Here is a 19,888-nt window from a genome sequence, read left to right on the forward strand (position 1 = left end):
CTCCTCCTCCCTCCCCTCTCCCCCTCCCCCTCCCCGCCCCCCCATGAGCTATTTGATTTCCACCAATTAAGGATTCTGCGCATATTTAATACGATAATAATAAAATAATATTCGACGAGAATCAACTGTCAATTTTGCGCTTATCGCGTGCCCGTGAAATTTCGGCGAAAATATCGAGAGCCCCCTTTAATTATAATCGAAAATGTTTATTTTATTTATTTATTATTTATTTTATTATTTATTTATCATTTATATATTTATAATGGAATTTATTTATTTATAAGCGGGAAGGGGGGGGGAGAAAGAGATCCCTTTAATACAAAAAGAGAAAGATGTAATTACAATTTCGACATCGACAAACTGAAAGCAGAATAGGATGATGGGAGAATAAATGAGAAGAGACAGACACGCAACGAGAGTTACAACGAAAGCGTAAAAGAATAAATAAATAAATTGTGAATTATATGTATATGTCAATGAGACGGAAGATCTTTTTTTCCCCGATAACTATACCTCGCGTATAATTATCCGAGCTCTACGCGATTTGAGTAACGGAGCTTAATCGCGTAATGAATACATTCTATCAACAGATTAATCGGATAATAAAATTCTTCCCGACTCTAATATACTTCGATATCATCGTGCTTTGTTCTCGGAGGCGAACAAAACTCTCGGCGATCGAAAGATTCATCGCGGAGGACCATCCGGAGAAGAGAGAGAGAGAGAGAGAGAGAGAGAGAGAAATCCGTCTCCGAGGATTTCGGAGTCGGTCCGATCGACCGGTGGCGATCGAGGAGCGGCCCCGGAGCTCTCGGCTCACCCGTTAGTCGTCTAACACGCTCTGCGGGAGGGCAGGAGGAAGAGGGAGAGGATCAGAGAGAGAGAGAGAGAGAGAGAGAGAGAGGCAGAGAGACGCGGTGAGACTGTGCTGGGAGGTACAGGTAAAACAAAAAGTCGGAAAAAATTGAAAACCAGTCTTAAGCAGTCGGTAGTCCGGACTACCCGACCGTCAGCGGAGTCGTTCTTTCTCTCTCTCTCTCTCTCTCTCTCTCTCTCTCTCTCTCTCTCTCTCTCTCTCTGCGCGCGCGCGCGCTATCTCGTTCTCGCTCTTCTCTTCTCCACCTCCACCGGAGAGATCCGCGACGGTACAACCACCACCATCATCATCAGCGGCGAGCGCTACCACCACCTCCCTTTCCTTCTCCTCCACCCCCACCTCCTTCTTTCGCTTCTCCGCGATCCTTCTCCGCGGGTCCACGCTCTTCCTTAATTCAGTCCAATGAGAACCGCTCTTCGTTTCGTCACACCCGCCGACAAAATCTCTCTGTCTACATTTCGCATTTATTTCCTCTCTCTCTCTCTCTCTCTCTCTCTCTCTCTTCGTCTCGCGGGATACGGCCGCCAATTTTGAAAAAAAAAAAAAGAAAAAAGACGACGACGGACGTTCGCCACCTCCTCGCTCCTCCTCCGATCTTCGAGCGAGAGGAGAGGCCGATCGCGATATCGCGATCCGCGGCGACGCAGTGCGTCGCGATGCGTCGCAGCGCGATAAAGACGACGTAGGACGACGGGACGCGCGGCCGCGTGCGAAACGCGTGCGGAATTCACGCGATTGGCGCATCCCGCCGCGCAACCGAATGGGAGACACGGCCGCCGAACAGGAAGAGGATCCTCGCGGTAGACGGACCTCGCTCATCGTCACCCCGCGTGTTTGTTTTGACGGCCGGTCGCGCACCGTGTGTATATGCACGCGCCGCCGCGCCCGCGAGAGGCGAGAGAATCGGTGTGTCGTAAACACGCCTGTGACATATATATATATACAGCGCGCGATTGCCGCGAGAGCGTTTGATCGAACGAATCGAGGAGAAGGATCGCGCGAGGATCGGGGCGACTCCGAGGATCGACGTAGGTGACTTTCGTCCCGCGATTGCGACCGCATGTTTATAAGTTCGTGACAGGTGGATCGGATTGTTCGATTGGATTTAAATGCTCCGCGTTGTGATCGGATGATCGAGAGGATTATACCGGGACTCCGTTGTGAGGATCGCGCGCGAAGGTAATCCTCGCTCCTCTTCCCGGACGATGGAAGGAAGGATTTCGCCTCTTGCCGAAGAAACATGTCCCGAAGCGGTCGTCGCAACGCGCGAACCGGTTGCGCGCTCTTAAAATAGTTTCTCACGCGCGTAGGTAACTGGCGCGCACAACCGCCCTCCCGTCGTTGGAACACGAGAGAAAACGTCGTCGTAGTAGTGCCAGGTAAATATACATATATATATATATATATATATATATATATATATATATATATATATATATATATATACTTATATCGATCGACTATCGCCGTTAGATAGATCTCCCTTCGCGAACGCGCGCGCGATAGAGAGAGAGAGAGAGAGAGAAAGACTGAGAAAGAGATCGCGGCTGCCGGCCTCCTCTCCTGTGATCATGGAAAATAGCTCACCTTCAATTAAAGAGGCATTCGAATTCGAGCGTATAATCGCCGGCGATCTCTCGGCGAGTCACGTATTATCCCGGTCCAGATCTCTCTCTTTCTCTCTCTCTCTCCTCTCAGGCCGACGAACTGCGGAGAAGCCAAGTCCTCCTCCTTCTCTCACGGAAATCGCTTCTCGGAGAGCTTGTTTGTTGACACGGAACTCGAAAAGTTTGTTCAACGAGAGAGGAGATTGCGACCGACGAAAGCTTGCTGCTTCGAGAACGAAAGAGAGAGAGAGAGAGAGAGAGAGAGAGAGAAAAAGAACCGGCCTGCTCGGCTGTTTCTAATTTCTGTGTGTTTTAGAGTTCCCTTCTTCTTCCTTCTTCCTTCTTCAGCTTCGCTGAAACTTCTTTAACGAGAAGGAGAGTTATTTTCGATGGAGGGTGCGATTGGATGGGGAACAAAGCGTGTGGCGCGTGATCAATCTATTTGCAATGCGGCTACGAGGAAATCGTTCAGCGAGAGCGCGGAAATTCGGGATCGATATAAATCGTTTTATCAGTTCCCGTATCAATTGAGAGACGCGCTCATCAGTCGAGCTCAGTCATACTTTTACGAGAACGGTAACGTTGACAGAATAGATTATCCTGAATAGGGCGATCTATATTCGCACAGTGGCGTTTCAATACGCACATTTTTTCCTATTTACAGTTTCTCGAGAAAACCGCGAAACAGACGCAAATACTTGTGCGATGCATCGATGGCGATAACGAGAATTTAAGAAACCGAGTTTTTTAAAAATGAAGGAAGAAACTAAGTAAAAAAAACCGGTATTCTTAGGTAAAAAACTGTTTTTTTTTTGGGGGGGGGGGATAATTTTGAAAGATAGTGCGAGTTTTCTTCGAACAGAAGACGATGGGAATTAAATTAATTTTGTTTACTGGATCAGTAATCAATTTCAATAGTTGTGGTTGAATTGATCACTACTTCGCATTTGTTTAATGAGTTTGAATATTTTAAAATAGGTTAATCTTGATTTCTATAATTCGATGATATTTTTTGTGATGTTCTTTATTTTTAAAATTTCATAAAAGTTAGAGGAAAAGAAAACTCCGTCAAGCATAAGTTAAACTGTTGCTATTTTGCGGACCGAGAAGTGAAAATAACATATAGGGCATAAAATCTGATTGTTATGATATTGCAGCAACAGTAAAATGTCCGCCTACAAAAATATTGCAATATAATATTGCAGCAACATAACAATATAATATATATGCAATTATGCTTTTAATCTCTAACGCGCGTCAAATTTACCTTTTCGGGCATCAAATGCCGATTAAATTAATATTTTCAAATACATTGCCGGAATTTCGATGATTAAGCGATTGGAAAAAGTCGACAGAGATCTATCGAGCATGACATCGTTTTGATTCACGAAAAGTCATGTGACTGGTACCCTTACTTTGTACCCTAATTAATGATTGTACGATTCGAAGATCCATCTGAACGAATCACTAAGAATTGTATTTATCGTAAATGAGGAGTAAACAAGAAGTGATAATTAGCATCGAATTTAATGAGCGATAAGAGAAGAGAGAGACGCTTACAGTAAATACAGATAATAATGACTAGTATAACTAATAAAATATACAGAAAGAGATAAATAAACATTATACATATTTATAAATATGACAGATTCTCTCCGTCAATAATTAATTTCTCTTCATTAATTATATATATATAATTAATTGCATTAAGCGCAATTTTTTTTTATCGCTATTTTTATCATTCTGTTGATCGACATCTTTGCTAGCGTTAAATATGGCTGTGATTCCGATCTTTTCTTGTCTCTTATTAAGATGCTATTCAATGTTATCGTAGACTGTCGCGTCTTGCGTACAGCATTTAACGCTAAACGCGCGTTGCAATTCCGAGCTGTTCGATGACGACCAGCGCGCGAATAGGCTCGCGAGCGCGTGTCTCGTGCGCTCGGCAATTCCTGCAATAACCGAAAATAATAATATAGCAGACGACACTATAAATGGCAGCGATAGCGCAATAACGGCGCGATGCCAATTGACAGCGATGCTTCGATAACGCGGATATTTACGCGCGAAGGAGGTCACCAGATGCGACCAGTCTTCTAGAACCGTGGGCGATCGAGTTGCTATAATTATTTCGCGCGGTCGTTTTGCATCGTTCAATATAAAAATAAAGGGAGAGAAAGGGCGCAAATTGCTTATAATTAATTCTATACATTGTTGAAAAACTTGGCTTAAATTTAATGTACGTATATCGCATGTTTTTGTATTGATTTAACATAATATTAACCCATACAGCACAGAACATTGCAGCAATATTGCAGCAACATTGCAACATTGCCGCAATGTTGCTACAATGTTGCAATATTGTTGCAATGTTGCTGCAATGTTCTGTACTGTATGGTAAATGATGACATTAATACTATGTTAATATTTCAACACAAAACGAATGCAAACTTCATAATAATTTGAAATAAATGTTGTATGAAATCAATATATTTTTAATGATAAAATTAACTTGGAAAAATGTTATTATTATTGACAGTCTGTAGTCACTCTCACTCCTATCGTAGAATAAAATCAACATTTTTTTTTTATAATAATCTTTAACAGATAAATCCTATCACTAATTATACGGAATATATTGCGTAAAATTAAAAATACAATATATTATCTAAACGGTCGCGTTCATCTTTATATATATATCAAGAGATTAATAAAAATAGTATCTTAACATATGGCAAGAGAGAGAGAGAGAGATTATAAAAGAGATACTCAGATCTGCTGGTTATTACGTCATGGTGAACGCGACATGTAAAAGGCCAAACTTTCGCGAAATTCGACTGCGATTCCACAGAAACGGATGAATGATCCAGCCATCTCAACCCTTTCCAAATAATTTGCGTATTGAATTTTCCATTTGTTTGAAACGCGGATATGCAAATGCGTTACTTTTAAACACATCGCGAAAATAAAATGTAAAAATTAAATATCTCAGAGATCTTCAGATCGAAATCTTTTTCTATATGTAAAACGTTTCTAAAAATATTTTTATGATATCCTTATCTTCCTTTATTATATATATATATATATATATATATATATATATATTTGCATTTACTTTACAGCAGTCGTTACACGATTTTTTTATTCACGTGTTTAAGGATGTTTTGGCTGTACAATACAGTAGCAAAAGACTGTCCAAATTAAAAAAGAACATATTTTTTACGTTTATACTGTTTGAAAAACCAAATAAATAAATTCGGATTATAAAAAGAATTAAAGTATCACAAAATAATATGGTTTTTGACGTCTTCGTAAAAGAAAATAGTTGTAATTAATATTTTTCCTAATTTATAACAAAAACTTTTGATCGTGAATATTCCCTGAAATCAACTGCGAGAAACAAAAAAAACGAGTAATTTTCAGAAAGAGAGGGAGAGAGAGAGAGAGAGAGAAAGAGAGGGGCGACAGATGATACTTTTCTACAATTTTTAGTAAATAACATTTAAACGAGCAAGTGGATTTAAATCAAGTTTTGCACAAATATTTATTAGACTTTTCTTAATACATGTGAAAACTTTTCTTTCGCTGGCAATGCTTCTTCTTTGTCAAATTTGTCAATAAGCGCTACAATGTATGATTTTCCATAATAATCAATACCAACGTTAAACTTAAATAATTTCCAAACCGTTAAGAGAATTGTGCTCATGTTTTGCACAGATGAATTTATTTAATCATAAGAAATAGTAGAACAGTCTACAAAATTTTTATGCTTTCGTCACATGTTTTGACACATGACACGCACATCCTTAAAGATTGGCACGCGACGAGGGCGGAGGAAGAGAAGACAAGTGACCCGGGGGGGCCCATTTCAGTAGTAACAGAAAATGATTGGAAAGTCTTCCTCCGCCGTGTGAACGCCGCGTATGTACACGTAGCTGACACGTAGGTAGAGATAGAGATACCAGGCTTGTTGCCGACGCCTTCTGCGAAGGCGATTGGCGTTTGCTATTGAAATAATTCCATCGCCTCGGGCCAGAGAACGAGAGGCGAGGCTGATTGTGAGTGTCAGCATGAGCAGCAGCATACCTGTCCCTGGATGACAAACATCCACATTTCGCTCGCGAGCTAGAATTTTTATTAAAACTCTTTGATTGCCCCCCTCTCTCTCTCTCTCTTCTTGTATACTTGGTGTCCCGAGCGTATCGCGCGTCGCGTGTTTATTTACTTGAGCTTTCTGCATTCGGGTTCTGACAAGCTTCCTTTGAATGTAGAAAGCGGAGTGATTTATTGCTTATAATGAATAGCTCGAACGATAAAGTGCGGGAAAGCTTGCTCTTCCACTTTACGTAACGATTCGACGATCGTCAAATAACGTTTATCGTCTCGATGATATAATAGGGTGCTATTGTTGTCTCCTAACGGTAGTTTTATCGTTCCCGTACACAAGTATGCGATAATGAATTGGCCTGAAAACCTCGTAAACCGTATTCTCTCGCACAATATCCGAGATGACTCATCGAATTATACAAATTTCGCTTGGTCTATATTTTAAGATGCGCCATAATCCCCATTTATGGTGGCGCTTGACAATCAGGGATATCCTCTCTTGTAGCGCTTCGGGCTTTACGAGTCTCGCTCGCGTCGAATTTTCCCCTTCGTCAAACCTGAGTCAATATTTCCCGTCCTGGAATCTACTCTAAAAGCGATTATTAGAAAGGATCGGTCGCTGTAATTTGTCAAGGCGAAGGTAAAAAACATCCCTAATCTATATCTGAAACGTAATAGGTTAGTTTTAACGAATAGTTCGCTATTGCTTGAACAATGTTGTTGACGTCCTCTGTGGATGGGAATTGACCGAGGAAAATGGTTTTTGAAATTTTTATATTAAATTTCGATACCGAAATGATAAATCTTCGTGCTCCTTATCGCGTGTGATTCATTTACCGAGAATCTATTCATGAGGGTAGGACCTTCAACAGCCGATTGAGCTGCCGAAAAGTGCGATCGCTTATGCCAAGGTAGGAGTAGAAGAGGGGCGAGGCGTAGGGGGGGGGAGGAGAGGAGAGGAGAGGAGAGGAGAGGGAGGGAGGGAGGGAGGGAGGGCGAATAGCAGATAATTACCTGAAAGCCATCGTAAAACCATGGTTGCACGATGGTCGGTGCGCTTTCATTTACGGATGACCCCCGAGAGACCCTTTCGAAAATTAGAGTGGAGGGGAGTGGGGGGGGGGGGTCTCCTACCTTTAAAACTATAGCCCGTACCTCCGTCAAAATCCTCCCGTGAGACCACCGTAGGAATCTGCCGCAGTAAGCACTGTCATTCGGTAGCGCGCTCGGCGAAATGAGCTGTGAGACTCAACTAGTTGAAAAGTGACACGATCATATAAGTATAAAGTGGGAAGCGTAGAGTGAAAATTCGTGGAGTAAAATAAAATTAATAATAATTAAGTAGAGTAAAATAAAAGAGTGAATTTTTTTTTTTTTTTTTTTTTTTTTTTTTTTTTTTTTTTTTTTTAACAATTATATACGTGGAAGATGTACAAAATGTGAACATGGAGTATGAATGTGAGAAATAATTGTGAGCAAAAATATAAATGTACAAGAAAAGGGAAGGCGTAATTTTAAAAGGGTGTAGTATATAAAATATAATAAATATAATAATAAATATAAAATAGTAAGTAAAAAAGTTAATATAAAACAAGTAAATATATTAATAATAAAATATAATAAAATAATCAAAGTTATATGGAAAATACAATTGTTTAAAGTGTGTTCTTGGGGTGAATCTTGATTATATTTGACAATCGGCAGGATCACGCAACGAGATCGTTCAGGTATTAAATTATTTGAAATGATATATATATATATATATATATATATATATGTCATGCTAAAATCCTCATTCTATTCTATAAATTGAGAATTATTAATTATCATTATTATGTTTTTATTATAGTTATTAATAATTATTAATTTTTACAGAAATTAATAATTATTAGCAAATCTGAAAAAGTGAATACTTATATGATTAATATATTCTTTGAAATGTGAAAGTTCTTATATTTTAATATTACAATAAAGATGAATCAATTAATATGTCTATCAGATTAACATGTCTATCGACGAAACTGTTTGAGTTAATTGTTTGATGAGCGATAAGCTTAACTGGATAGTTAGATACTATCTTTTCTCTTCTTCAGGTTTCACTTGAATTAATTTACAATGATGCCTAGTAGTACATTAATGAACAAGAGATAAGGGAAACAAAAAACATGTGGAAAGTGAACGTGAAAGTCGCCACATAGTGGTGACACATATCAGATCGTATCGGGATCACGCCGCTTTTCAATCGCCGTGTGTAACAGGTCGTTGTATAGTGGAATTCTTTTTCAATAATAATTCACCGGAGTTGTCGTAGGACGCGGTTAAGAGCGATATAAATAGACGTTTAATGGGCACGTTGGAAAGATGCAATTATTGCGCGAACGATTTTCGCATTCGATTAATGTCGTTCTTCTCTCCTTATCCTTCTCTCTACGTCGACAGGTATTCAATGCTCCGGGGGATAATTTGCGCATACTTGTCGGCTCGCACAAAGACGTAATGGCTCTGAAAGTGAAAAATGTGATTCGCTTGGAATTTTATGAGATTTTTTTTTTTTTTAGAAACGATCACTTTCTAGCTTGTAGCACAATTTTTTTTCGCACTTCTGATGATCTCTTATCTTTTTAGAAAGATAATTAAATTCGCGATATGTGCAGAAATTAAATACATATTCTATATGAAAGATATATCTAAGACGATAAGCGATTTTTGCGCGCAAACGTAATTTTGATAAATATTAGTATATAAAATATTATATCTCAAAAATGAATATTTTTGTATTTTAAAAAAATTTTATTTTAATATATAAATTTTATTTTAATATTATATTATCGAGAATGCCGTTCTCTCTCGTAATGTGAAAGATCTGTAATATGTTTTTCAAAATTTTCGCAATAATTTTTTCGGACAATAAGTCCTGGAAATCACACATTCCACACATTTGTTGGCGGAAAAAAGATCCCGAATTCGCGAAGGTTTAAACGACTTTAAAACGCGTGACCTCGGCGTCATCCCTGGAGCAACATTACGCTGATTGGGCTCGGGTTAGTAGAAGAGACTGAAGCCAGGAGAAGAGACTGAAATTTCATTCTTTTTAGCACGCGTTCCCGCTTAATGACACCCTGACTCACATTCGTGAATATTCTTAATAATCTTAATCGTGCCTCGTCGGCATAATCGCCGCTCTTCTCGTCTCCGTAACCGCTCCGAGAATGGCGCGAGTAAGGGGACATTATAATCATAGTGTCCGGCATCTACGCATAAACAATAGTCCGCGTCTGAGGAAAAACGCGATATGAATATCATGACAGAAATACGTAGATTATGACTTAACTATATCGAGAATATAAACTTGATTTCGAGATTTTAATTAATACTGTCACATTCTACTCTCTGCGATTTCTACGGTGGAAGAAAACTTTTACATAGAAAAATTTAAATTTTTTGACACTTTGCAAAGCATGATCAACATGACGTATGATTTGAATTGTGTAAAAAATATCGAATAGCACAGCGGCTCCTTCTCATTTTATTTGTAACTTACACAGTAAATTCTTTCTTTTCCTTCTAGCTATACAGAATTTCTCTATCATTTCTTCTTATCTTTCTTCTTGATTTAATAATTTATTTATTAATACAATTTGTTTTGAGTAATATTTTCTAGCATGCTGATTAAAGTGTCTCGTTACGCGCCCCTCATAGCACATCAACATCCCAATAAGGTTCCAATCATCTTAAGCTGTAAGATAATAACATTCCACGGAGATTAATAAATCTGCCATTAACCTCCCAGCAACATGAAAATGTTCGCCCAAATTCATCCCATTAACATTCCAAAGATATTCCAAAGAAAGTATTCGATAATCGCTAGTTCATTCGTTTAATTTTTAGTCACGATGATTATATAAAGTTTACAAAGAGCGGCTAATAAGATAAAAGATATAACTATTTTTATTAGTTTAAATTGTATGATATAACCTCAACACAAAGGACTCAGACATTGGACTAAGAATTCTTTTAATAGTTTCCATTCTTATATAAAATCAAAAATTATTATCAAATTTGATATTAATTTTTGATTTTATATAAGAATGGACAAACATGCAAAAAAGATACTTCAGATTTTAATAAATAAATTTTGAGATTATATGAAGACAAGAGAGATGTGAAAAAAACTTGTTGTATGCGTAAATCCACCACAATCTTTTTGCATATCTGAATATTTCGGATACAAAGAGATTGTGAATTTACAAAATTGCAAATTGAGTTTTTTCTTATTTCTCTTAGATATTCTCTGTCACTGAAGGAAGTCGAATGTGTACCGAAAAATTTACAATTTATAATTTCGTTATTATTATAATACAGAAAATCTATATACACACTAAATCCTGATTCTTATATGCCTAATTTCTTATTATTTTTTTCATATGTTAAAGATATTATGTCGATAAATATACATAAAGCATTATTGCATATATATTGCTATGTTGCTGCAATATTATATTGCAATATTTCTGTAGGCGGACATTTTACTGTTGCTGCAATATCATAACAACGTTGCAGCAACGTTTCGTAATGTTTCTGCAATGTTGCAATCTTGCAGAAAAATGTTGCTGCAATGTTGTTGCAATCTTGCGGTGCTGTATGGGTTAGCGCGTAAGGTTGTTAAAATATTGAAATAAAGTTCCATTAATCTTCCGACAATATTATAAAGTACGGTCTTATTGTAAGATTAGTGGTATACCAGTAACATGATCATTAAAATATGTAAGTTTGTAATCTCCCTATAATCTTACTGCAATGTTCGGTGCTGTGAGGGGCGCGCGATTTATTCCAGCACAGTTTCAAAACATTTCTTCCTCATACTTGTTTATTTACATCGATATACATAATATTGGGAAAGGCTTATCCTTATTCTTGTTTCTGTACCTGTCCTTGTTATAAGTTACGTAGACTCCGAATGATGTTTACGAGAATTTAGTGAGAGAAAAAGATGTCTCAGCATTTCGTTCGTTATGTGTATAGTGTATATCATGTGAGGCAACTAAATCAAATCTGTCGCGAGTAGGATGACAAGCTGGAGCGTGTTGTTCGTCGCAGCCGTCGTCGGGATTCTGCTGCTGACAACCGCGACGAAACGCTCGGAAGCGTGCAACGAGGCGATCTGCGCCAGCGTCGTGAGCAAGTGCATGCTGACACAGAGCTGTAAGTGCGACCTGGTCACTTGCACCTGTTGCAAGGAATGCTTCTCGTGCTTGAGCTACCTGTACGACGAGTGCTGCTCGTGCGTAGGTAAGAGACGCGGGCGATAAACGCTCGATAATTTTAATTTATCAGATATACTTACTGATATTTATACTAATGCGTTGGAAATAGTCTGTGCGCGATGTCATGAAATTAATTATAGCAATTATAGCAAGGAGATATACACACAGTTGGAAAATTTGTGTTTTCTTGTTAGAAAATATCTTGATTAAAATTCTTGTGATAAATATTTAACACCTTCATGTGTTAATTGAATTCAAATATTAGAGAAAAAGTGTCAAAATAATACAATGTGCACATATTTTGAAGTTTACACAATAGATATGTTTCGTATTATTAGATAGGGATTTCTCTGTTAAAATTTACAGAAAAAAATATAGATTTTATTCTATAATAGAAGTGAGAGTGGCTACAGACCAACAACTTCTTTTGCAAGTTAATTTTATCATCAAAAATATGTTGATTTTAAACAAAATTTATTTCTGTTTACTGAAATTTGAATCTATTTTAACATAGTATTAGTGTCACCATTTGACCAGTCCCTATTATTATGTTAAATTTATATAAAAATTAATGAAACACAAAAATTTCAACCGTTTGATACATGCAATATGTGTTAAATTTAACATAAATTTTTTTTCCAACTGTGTAATGTTTAACGATCGCAAAAAAAAAGCGAGGAAACAAAGTTGGATAAAATCAGGGTTTAAATTGCAGTTAATACACAGGATCAAATATAGAGATCATTTCTGCACACTTTAAAAATTATAAATAAATTCTACGAACTATGTTTCTTTTTTATTCTATTAATATATTATAAATATAATTTTAATAATATATTTATTGCAATATTTTATATGGCAGAAAAATATATATATATATATATATATATATATATATATATATATATATATAATTTCGGAATTGACGGATTTGACATACATGCAAGCAACATAATGTGTTTTCGCGATCCATTTCGCAGATCTATGCCCAAAACCGAATGTCACCGATAACCCGTTGAGTAGGAAATCCCACGTGGAGGAATTCAGCGATCCGATACCGGCGCTCTTCCAAGCTCTCACGGCCGAGGCGGATCCGCACGAACGATGGCTTACCTTCACGTATCCGGTAGATTTTGACATGTCACTGCTCGCGCCGAAACATGAAAACGAAATGAAGTATCAATTGCGTAAGTATCGAATTTTTCGAATATTGTGAACTATTGACAAGAGAAAAAATTTACATGCAGTTAAAAATACAAATAAAAATATGAATAAACGTATATTTCTTTACATTTTTCAATGACAGGTGTAAAAAAAATTGCTAAGACAGATTAGTTAATCATAGATTGCATATATATATATATATATATATATATATATGCATGTTATGCGCGGTAATTGATTAGGATATTATAAATATAATATAAATATTAAATTATTTATATATATATATATATAATATTGTAAATATTGTAAAATAATAAAATAAATTATTTTTAATTTTTAATAAATAATTTTTATCGTATAATAAAATAAGTTTTCATATACATTGAAGATTTTATAATTAAACTTATGGATGTGCCGACTCCGCATCGATAAGCTTAATTATGCATTAATTGAATCGCGGGAAATTAAAAATATATTTTGGATGACAGAATCTGCGGACGGAAAGCTGAGTCCACTGAAGCCAAACGTGATGACAGTGAATTGCACCGTCGCGTTCATGGCACAGTGCGTCTCCTGGAACAAATGTCGGGCTTCCTGCCAGAGCATGGGCGCCACGAGCTACAGGTGGTTCCACGACGGTTGTTGCGAATGCGTAGGCAACACGTGCATAAACTACGGGATCAACGAGTCGAGATGCACGGAATGTCCGCTGGAGAAGGAGGGTGAGACGGACGAGTACAACGATTACGGTCAGGACGAGGAAGGGCTGGGCGAGGACGGAATGGATTAGCTGTCAGTTTTAATTTTTTTTTTTAATTATTTAACGATGAAGGAAAAAGAAGTGCTGCGCGAATGATATGCCGCGACAATGGTGATTGTTACATCGCGGAGTTGACTTTCATATGGAATCTGTTATCGTGCAAAAATACATTTTATCCTGAGTCATGATATACACTTAGAGTTTTATTTTTCAGGAACCGCTACCCCCAACGTTAAATCCACATTTTCATGACGATAAAATTCTTTAATGAATCTGCAATTAAGATTTATATTTTATCGATTTTTATATTGTATTTAAGATCAAGATTTACATTTTTTAGAGTTTTGTTAACTCGCTTTGAAAATGATTTTGAGAATTGTTGAAATCATTAAAAAATCTTTCAGTTTTTACATAATCAGTTTCGATTGAAGCTCATAAATGTAAATCTAATTTTAGAATGTCGGACTTTTTTCTCTTAGAGAAAGAATTTTAATGATCTTTATCGCGATATAATTTAAGATAAAATCGCCGACGATGTGAAAATGTAATAACTTTCGCGTCGAGAAGCACGAATGCGATCAGACACGACAATTCTTCAAGTTGGAGAACCGGAGCACTAGTTTCTGTATATGATTGCAATAATAAAGAATGTAAATGTAATCCCTCGGGTTATTTTTCTTTTTTTTTATTAAGAATGTACTCGAGTAGCGTCAAGTTAAATTACAGCGTCGAGAATTTTTATTATCGCATTCGTGCTATAAGTAAAATTGTACATACATCAAATCTCATTTCGGTCAGAACATTGAGATCGCTTTATACATGCAAGAATTCAAAATTCTTCTGGAAAAAATAATTGTGAATTGCAGTACCGTTACGATAGACCTCTGAATATATATACTGTAAAATGAGACACCAAATATTTGCAGTGACAATTTTTAAAACAATTATAAGAATTATAACGAATCATAATCATATGTTGTATTTATATATACGTATATAAATATTTTTAAAATAATTATTTTAATCGGAAAAAATATAGATAGATAAGACACGTAACAAATTTATATAATCGAAAATATACCGATTATATATATATACACAAAGTATCTATAAAGTCTGTTCCCACCCTTTATATTAAACCAGTTCAGAAATATAAGGAGTGAGAACAAACCTTGTAGATATCCTGCGTATATATTAAAACAGAAAGTTTAAAATAAAAATTTTAGAAAGATATAGATATTGACAATAATATTATTTATTTGTGAATTTTATTTTTATTTTTATTTATGTAATTAATGCAGATGTATTGAATTCTCTATTTATATAATATGGGATATGTAGTCGAGAATTTACGAACGGTACTGCGTAACAGTCGTATGATGTGAGATACGCAAGTAGAAGTAAATATAAAATGCGTCGTTTCTTCAAATGGAATGTGATATGCTCTTCGTCAATTGTGTAATGATATTTAGCGAGGTGTGCAAAGACACTCTCGAATTTTGCATTATCCGATACGATAAAACGATAATAGTAGATCACAGATGCACGCGCTTTGGTATCGAAATTCGAAAGATTTGAAGAGAGAATTCTCTTCAACTGTGAGCTGAATCATACATACATATGTATATAGGAGCTTTAACAACATATAGAGCGTTTACTTTTAAAGTTTCACACTTCGTAGTATTTATCAGATTAATAGAAATTATTTAAACGTGTATGATGTATGTGTAAATGATACAAATACGCCCTTAAATGCAGCTCTATATGAATAGGACATATAAATTTATATATCTTTTGCATGATATATATTTTACGATATACAAATATCACAATAAATAAATATTACGAAGTGAGCACCCTGTATAACATTCTTTATATATTTTTCTATCGTTTGTTGCACACTCAATATGCACGTACTAACTCGCGCCGTCATATCGCGCTCACAAATATAAACACGTATACACATCACGAATAAAATTGGTCGAATCACTAAGTGAATTAACAGGTCAACAAATTTCATTGTAGCGATGACTTATCTTTGGATTGCTGGATCACGAGATATTTCTATTTTGTCACACTAATATTTAGAACAACATTTCATATATTTTATATTATTTTTTTAGCGTGTAATATCTTTAAAAAAATCATTAAAAGATAGAATAGTTATTTCATGGCTCAGTAATCCAAAGGTTGAATTTCTCATCAGATACATTTTAGATAAAAAGTAATAGTGACAGACATTTAAGTGGGTGGATGTTCATCTTGTATCTCGTTGCTTTCCGGCAACTTGATGAATGACAAATCGCCACCGCTCCACATCGAGTACAATTGCGATCTCGTACATTCCTAAAAGCAACGATGTTTAGAGATGTATGAGAGATGGGATCAAGAAAATAAACGAGAAATTAGTTTCCAAGCATTGTGTAATATAACGAGACAATGTAAATATAAGGATGCAGCAGTATAAGTAATTTGTATGTTATCAATTTTTTTTACTGCGTATACATCTCTTAAATATATATCCTCTTATAGCATTACTACGTTTTAGCCGTTTTGTTTAAATCTTCAAATTTCTTGTATATACATTTAGAATTTATCCACTGTATTGTGATTTTATTCATTGTATCTCAATGTCAGAAAGAATATCGGCTTAATAAACTCAAATTCACTAACAATCAGAAAACAACTGATCTTGTTTATTTACCCCGCCACCAGCGCTTTCCGAACCCGATCGGCTGTGCGCCGAGAGGCAGGAATCGGTTGACGAGCTGCTCTTGCGAGACGGCAATGTGTCCGCTGTACCTTCAACAAAACATACGAGCTGAAATTATCGGGTTCGATCAAGTTTTATCAACAATGTATTCTTAGAAGTAGCTTAGAACAAAAAATATTTCGTGCGCGATATATTTAACGTACTCACCAGCTTCGGTTTCTCTATAATCACAATGCGAGTGAATGCTATCCTTGCTATCGCCATGACTGCCACTGGCACCACTCTGTTCTGCAATGATATTATAACAATATCACTAACGATTTTACCGGCTTAAGAATCTCATCTTTGTGATAAACGTCGATGAATCTTACCCGAATCTCTGTGTTCGCCGCTATGAACACTGTGATCGCTATCACGATGTCCGGATTGATCAGAATGATCGCTAGAATCCTGAGGCCAGCATCTGGGAGAACCTATTCTACGCGATCCCGACCAGATAGTGGAGTCGTAATTCGAGTCGAAATTGCAGGTCGTTAAGGTGACGCCTGGGATATGCTGACTATTGTAAGCCGTGAGTTGATTGGACGGTCGAACTCCTGCACAACGTACAACCTCCCAATCGCAGAAGAACACGAAACAGAGAATAGCTTATATGTATATTTAGCCCGCTAAACTCAACTTTTTAATTTTACGAAAATTACAAATTAAAAGAAAAGTTTTTCCACAGAGATACGAATTTCTAATATTCGCAAGATCAGATACACATTGAGCTTCAACTTTGTTTTATTTCGAAGATTAAATTTGACTCACACAAATCACATTTCTGATGATTCTTCATAAAAAGATTCACTTACATTTTTCGAAGAAATATTTTCCATAAAGTTTCCTCCCACGACATGAAAATCATTTATCTTATTTTCGAGGGATTCATTAAAGAACTTTTGAATTTTTGCTACCTGGTTTGCATGATAACAGCTGAATGGCTTCCTGCAGACCGTCTTGACTAGCCATCGTCGACGTTTTCCACACCGAATCAGGTGTGGTCGATCTGCTGCGATCTTGCTGCGGCACCCTTAATCTCGACCTCGCGTCCTGATGCGGCCACTCTATGACGTGCTTGCAATCCCAAGGCATCGACCAACGCCTCATCGTGCTCTCGACGGACTCGCCCGACATTTCCGCCGCCGCCGTTTCCGACCATCTCCTTTGAACCTTTATATACGAAACTGAGCATGATTGAGCTGACCACGAATCGTTCAAAGTTGATGAACATACTAATTACCTGTGGAAACAACGAATACGGCAATGGGGACCTCCGACAATTCGGCATCGAGTGTTGCGTAGACGAGGAGGATATTGGCGGTATTGGTGAACTGTAAAGACGCTCGAAGCATTGCTGTAATGCAGCAATATCGCAATCACCGCTACCGTTCTGGGAGCAAGAACATTCTGCCATACCACCTGAATAGTTAAATCAGAGAACAATTGAAAAAGTAAAACTTCGTTAATTTTATCAAAATCAAAGTGTAATCATTAACTATCTCTTGCTACAATTTTAATTTTCATAAAATCTAGAATTACTTTAATGCTAGTCTAATTTTTAATTTTTATATTTCACTAAAATAATATTATATTCTAATTTAATTCATATTTCAATAATTCTACTTAATTATCGAGTATTGCATCACTTTAATAATACAGGCTTACCTAAACATTCGCAACAAGCAACACAAAATTGATATTGTAAGTTTATGAATGTTAAAAGATTTTCCCTCAGAATATCCTGAAAATGCAAAAGCATTCTATCAGTTACAATAATACTTTAATACACAAAAATAGTCTAACTAAATATATATTACTAACATGCTTGTCCCCATCATTGTCACGAGATTCATGATCCCTCAGAGCAGTGATCACATGATTCTTAACAGTACTGCTGGCTATGTGTGTGGCTCTTGTTAACTCTTCCCATCCAGCCAGACATTGACCCGTTAGACGGCATTGTGCCACTGTATCATGCATGGAAAGAAGTGCTTGCAGGGATTGGGCCAGTTTAGTACCAGCCGTACATAGGCCGTTAAGTGTCTGTAGTATGAGAAATGATTTATTTTCTGTGTAGCAATACAACAAAGGTATATATCGAAGGCATACCAACCTGTAAGTACGTCAACCAGTTACCGAGGCATTCGTTTATTTCCAACTGACCCCTTGAAATCTGGCCATCAATAGACTTTGGCTCTGTTCCACCTTCAGCCATAGCTGAGCTCTTTTAGATTGCCAAATACCTAATAAAACTCATCATTGTCTCGCGCATAAACATTTCAAATATCCAACATAAAGAGGAAGTACAATACAGAACAGCTACCAGGATCCATTACATAAAATATTATAGAGGCAACAATTATATGGCAAAAAGGTTGATGCACTGATGAAATGCAGACTTTTCCTAAAAAAAAAAGAAGAAAATAGAAGGACATTAATGAGAGACGTGTGAATCATTTCTAATAACAATAACGATCTTAGTACTCATATCTTCCTAATTAAATTAACTCAAAGGCTCAGAGATTGAATTATCTCGTGGGAAAATCATGATTCTTGTACTGATGTCAGCACCAACCCTTCGGATATTCGCTGTACGAGTGGTATGAGTGAGATACCAGAGCAAGCTCTTGCGTGCGGATTCATCCACTGTCATCGCTGGTCATCGCTCCGGGCTCCGGGCTCCGGACGCTATCAGGGCGAGAGATAGTACTATGAGATTCTGTCAGATGACGCCATTATAACGGTTGTAAGCGTAAATGACCGAGCGTCGCGCTCTCGTCAAAGAATCACATGACTCGATTGAAAGATAACATTGTTTTGACGGATGCAATATTATTTCGCATCAACGTCCTTAAGCCCGTATCAGACTACGCATTGAAAACTGAAGATTGAAGATTAAAGATTGGAATTTGACTAATCAAAAGAAAAGGAACTAAAATCTCTTTGTCCTAATTGGTCAAATTTCATTCAGCGCGAGTTCTGATTGGCTTCTGCTTTTCTGTTTTCTGCTTTCTGCTTTTCTGCCAAGGTATGAAAAAAAATCCAGCCTTACTCTTACAATTTTAAGCAAGGTTCTGGCTCATTTTTATAGCAATGTTCGATATACTTTTATACTTTTCAGATTCGTGATATAATCGTGATTATATGGAAATTTTTATAAAAAGCATAAGATAAAATAATTGATAAAAATAAAGCATATACATATTTTTAAATTGATCAAAAAGTTCAAATTACAATCATCAATTTTATAATTTTGTAATTTTCTTCTTCAATAAGTTCCAAATAATATCATTTACAAAATTTGCGAATGTAACGTCCCATACAGCACAGAAGATTGCAGTAACATTGCAA

General features: G+C 36.6%; 2 protein-coding genes across 6 annotated transcripts; one reads left to right on the plus strand and one right to left on the minus strand.

Moving 5' to 3' along the window:
- The first annotated feature begins 1,124 nt into the window (after positions 1 to 1,124).
- Positions 1,125 to 16,456, plus strand: LOC138939218 (twisted gastrulation protein homolog 1-A). 2 transcript variants are annotated; one of them, XM_070306846.1, is made up of 4 exons: positions 1,125 to 2,256; positions 11,614 to 11,880; positions 12,836 to 13,042; positions 13,511 to 16,456. In XM_070306846.1, the coding sequence occupies exons 2-4, from the start codon at positions 11,658 to 11,660 to the stop codon at positions 13,810 to 13,812; spliced, it is 732 nt and encodes a 243-aa protein (XP_070162947.1). In that variant the 5' UTR covers positions 1,125 to 2,256; positions 11,614 to 11,657; the 3' UTR covers positions 13,813 to 16,456. The 2 variants fall into 2 exon arrangements, with proteins under 2 accessions (XP_070162947.1, XP_070162946.1); XM_070306845.1 differs by having other exon boundaries at positions 1,127 to 2,256; positions 11,657 to 11,880.
- Positions 13,820 to 19,283, minus strand: LOC138939217 (uncharacterized). Of its 4 annotated transcripts, none has more exons than XM_070306842.1 (10): positions 19,113 to 19,282; positions 18,651 to 18,941; positions 18,359 to 18,580; positions 18,203 to 18,278; positions 17,778 to 17,956; positions 17,452 to 17,707; positions 16,867 to 17,091; positions 16,703 to 16,783; positions 16,487 to 16,584; positions 13,820 to 16,128 (listed from the first exon to the last, which is right to left on the minus strand). In XM_070306842.1, exons 2-10 carry the CDS (start codon positions 18,750 to 18,752, stop codon positions 16,024 to 16,026), a joined length of 1,344 nt encoding a protein of 447 aa, XP_070162943.1. In that variant the 5' UTR covers positions 18,753 to 18,941; positions 19,113 to 19,282; the 3' UTR covers positions 13,820 to 16,023. The 4 variants fall into 4 exon arrangements, with proteins under 4 accessions (XP_070162943.1, XP_070162942.1, XP_070162944.1 ...); XM_070306841.1 differs by having other exon boundaries at positions 19,022 to 19,282; XM_070306843.1 differs by having other exon boundaries at positions 16,487 to 16,578; positions 19,022 to 19,281.
- Between the last annotated feature and the right edge of the window lie 605 nt (positions 19,284 to 19,888).

The sequence above is a fragment of the Polyergus mexicanus genome, unplaced genomic scaffold, assembly GCF_030449975.1.
Source record: "Polyergus mexicanus isolate NDT 795.1 unplaced genomic scaffold, iyPolMexi1.0 SCAF_14, whole genome shotgun sequence".
Lineage (NCBI taxonomy): Eukaryota > Metazoa > Arthropoda > Insecta > Hymenoptera > Formicidae > Polyergus > Polyergus mexicanus.

What these genes read in the sequence shown, in the direction of transcription:
- LOC138939218 (XM_070306846.1), top strand. Translation starts at nt 11,658, where the DNA reads ATGACAAGCTGGAGCGTGTTGTTCGTCGCAGCCGTCGTCGGGATTCTG. An exon ending in CGAGTGCTGCTCGTGCGTAG is followed by an intron (nt 11,881 to 12,835) that starts GTAAGAGACGCG and finishes TCCATTTCGCAG; the next exon opens with ATCTATGCCCAAAACCGAAT. An exon ending in CGAAATGAAGTATCAATTGC is followed by an intron (nt 13,043 to 13,510) that starts GTAAGTATCGAA and finishes TTTGGATGACAG; the next exon opens with AATCTGCGGACGGAAAGCTG.
- LOC138939217 (XM_070306842.1), bottom strand. Translation starts at nt 18,752, where the DNA reads ATGGCTGAAGGTGGAACAGAGCCAAAGTCTATTGATGGCCAGATTTCA. An exon ending in ACTGGTTGACGTACTTACAG is followed by an intron (nt 18,581 to 18,650) that starts GTTGGTATGCCT and finishes CTCATACTACAG; the next exon opens with ACACTTAACGGCCTATGTAC. An exon ending in ACAATGATGGGGACAAGCAT is followed by an intron (nt 18,279 to 18,358) that starts GTTAGTAATATA and finishes TTGCATTTTCAG; the next exon opens with GATATTCTGAGGGAAAATCT.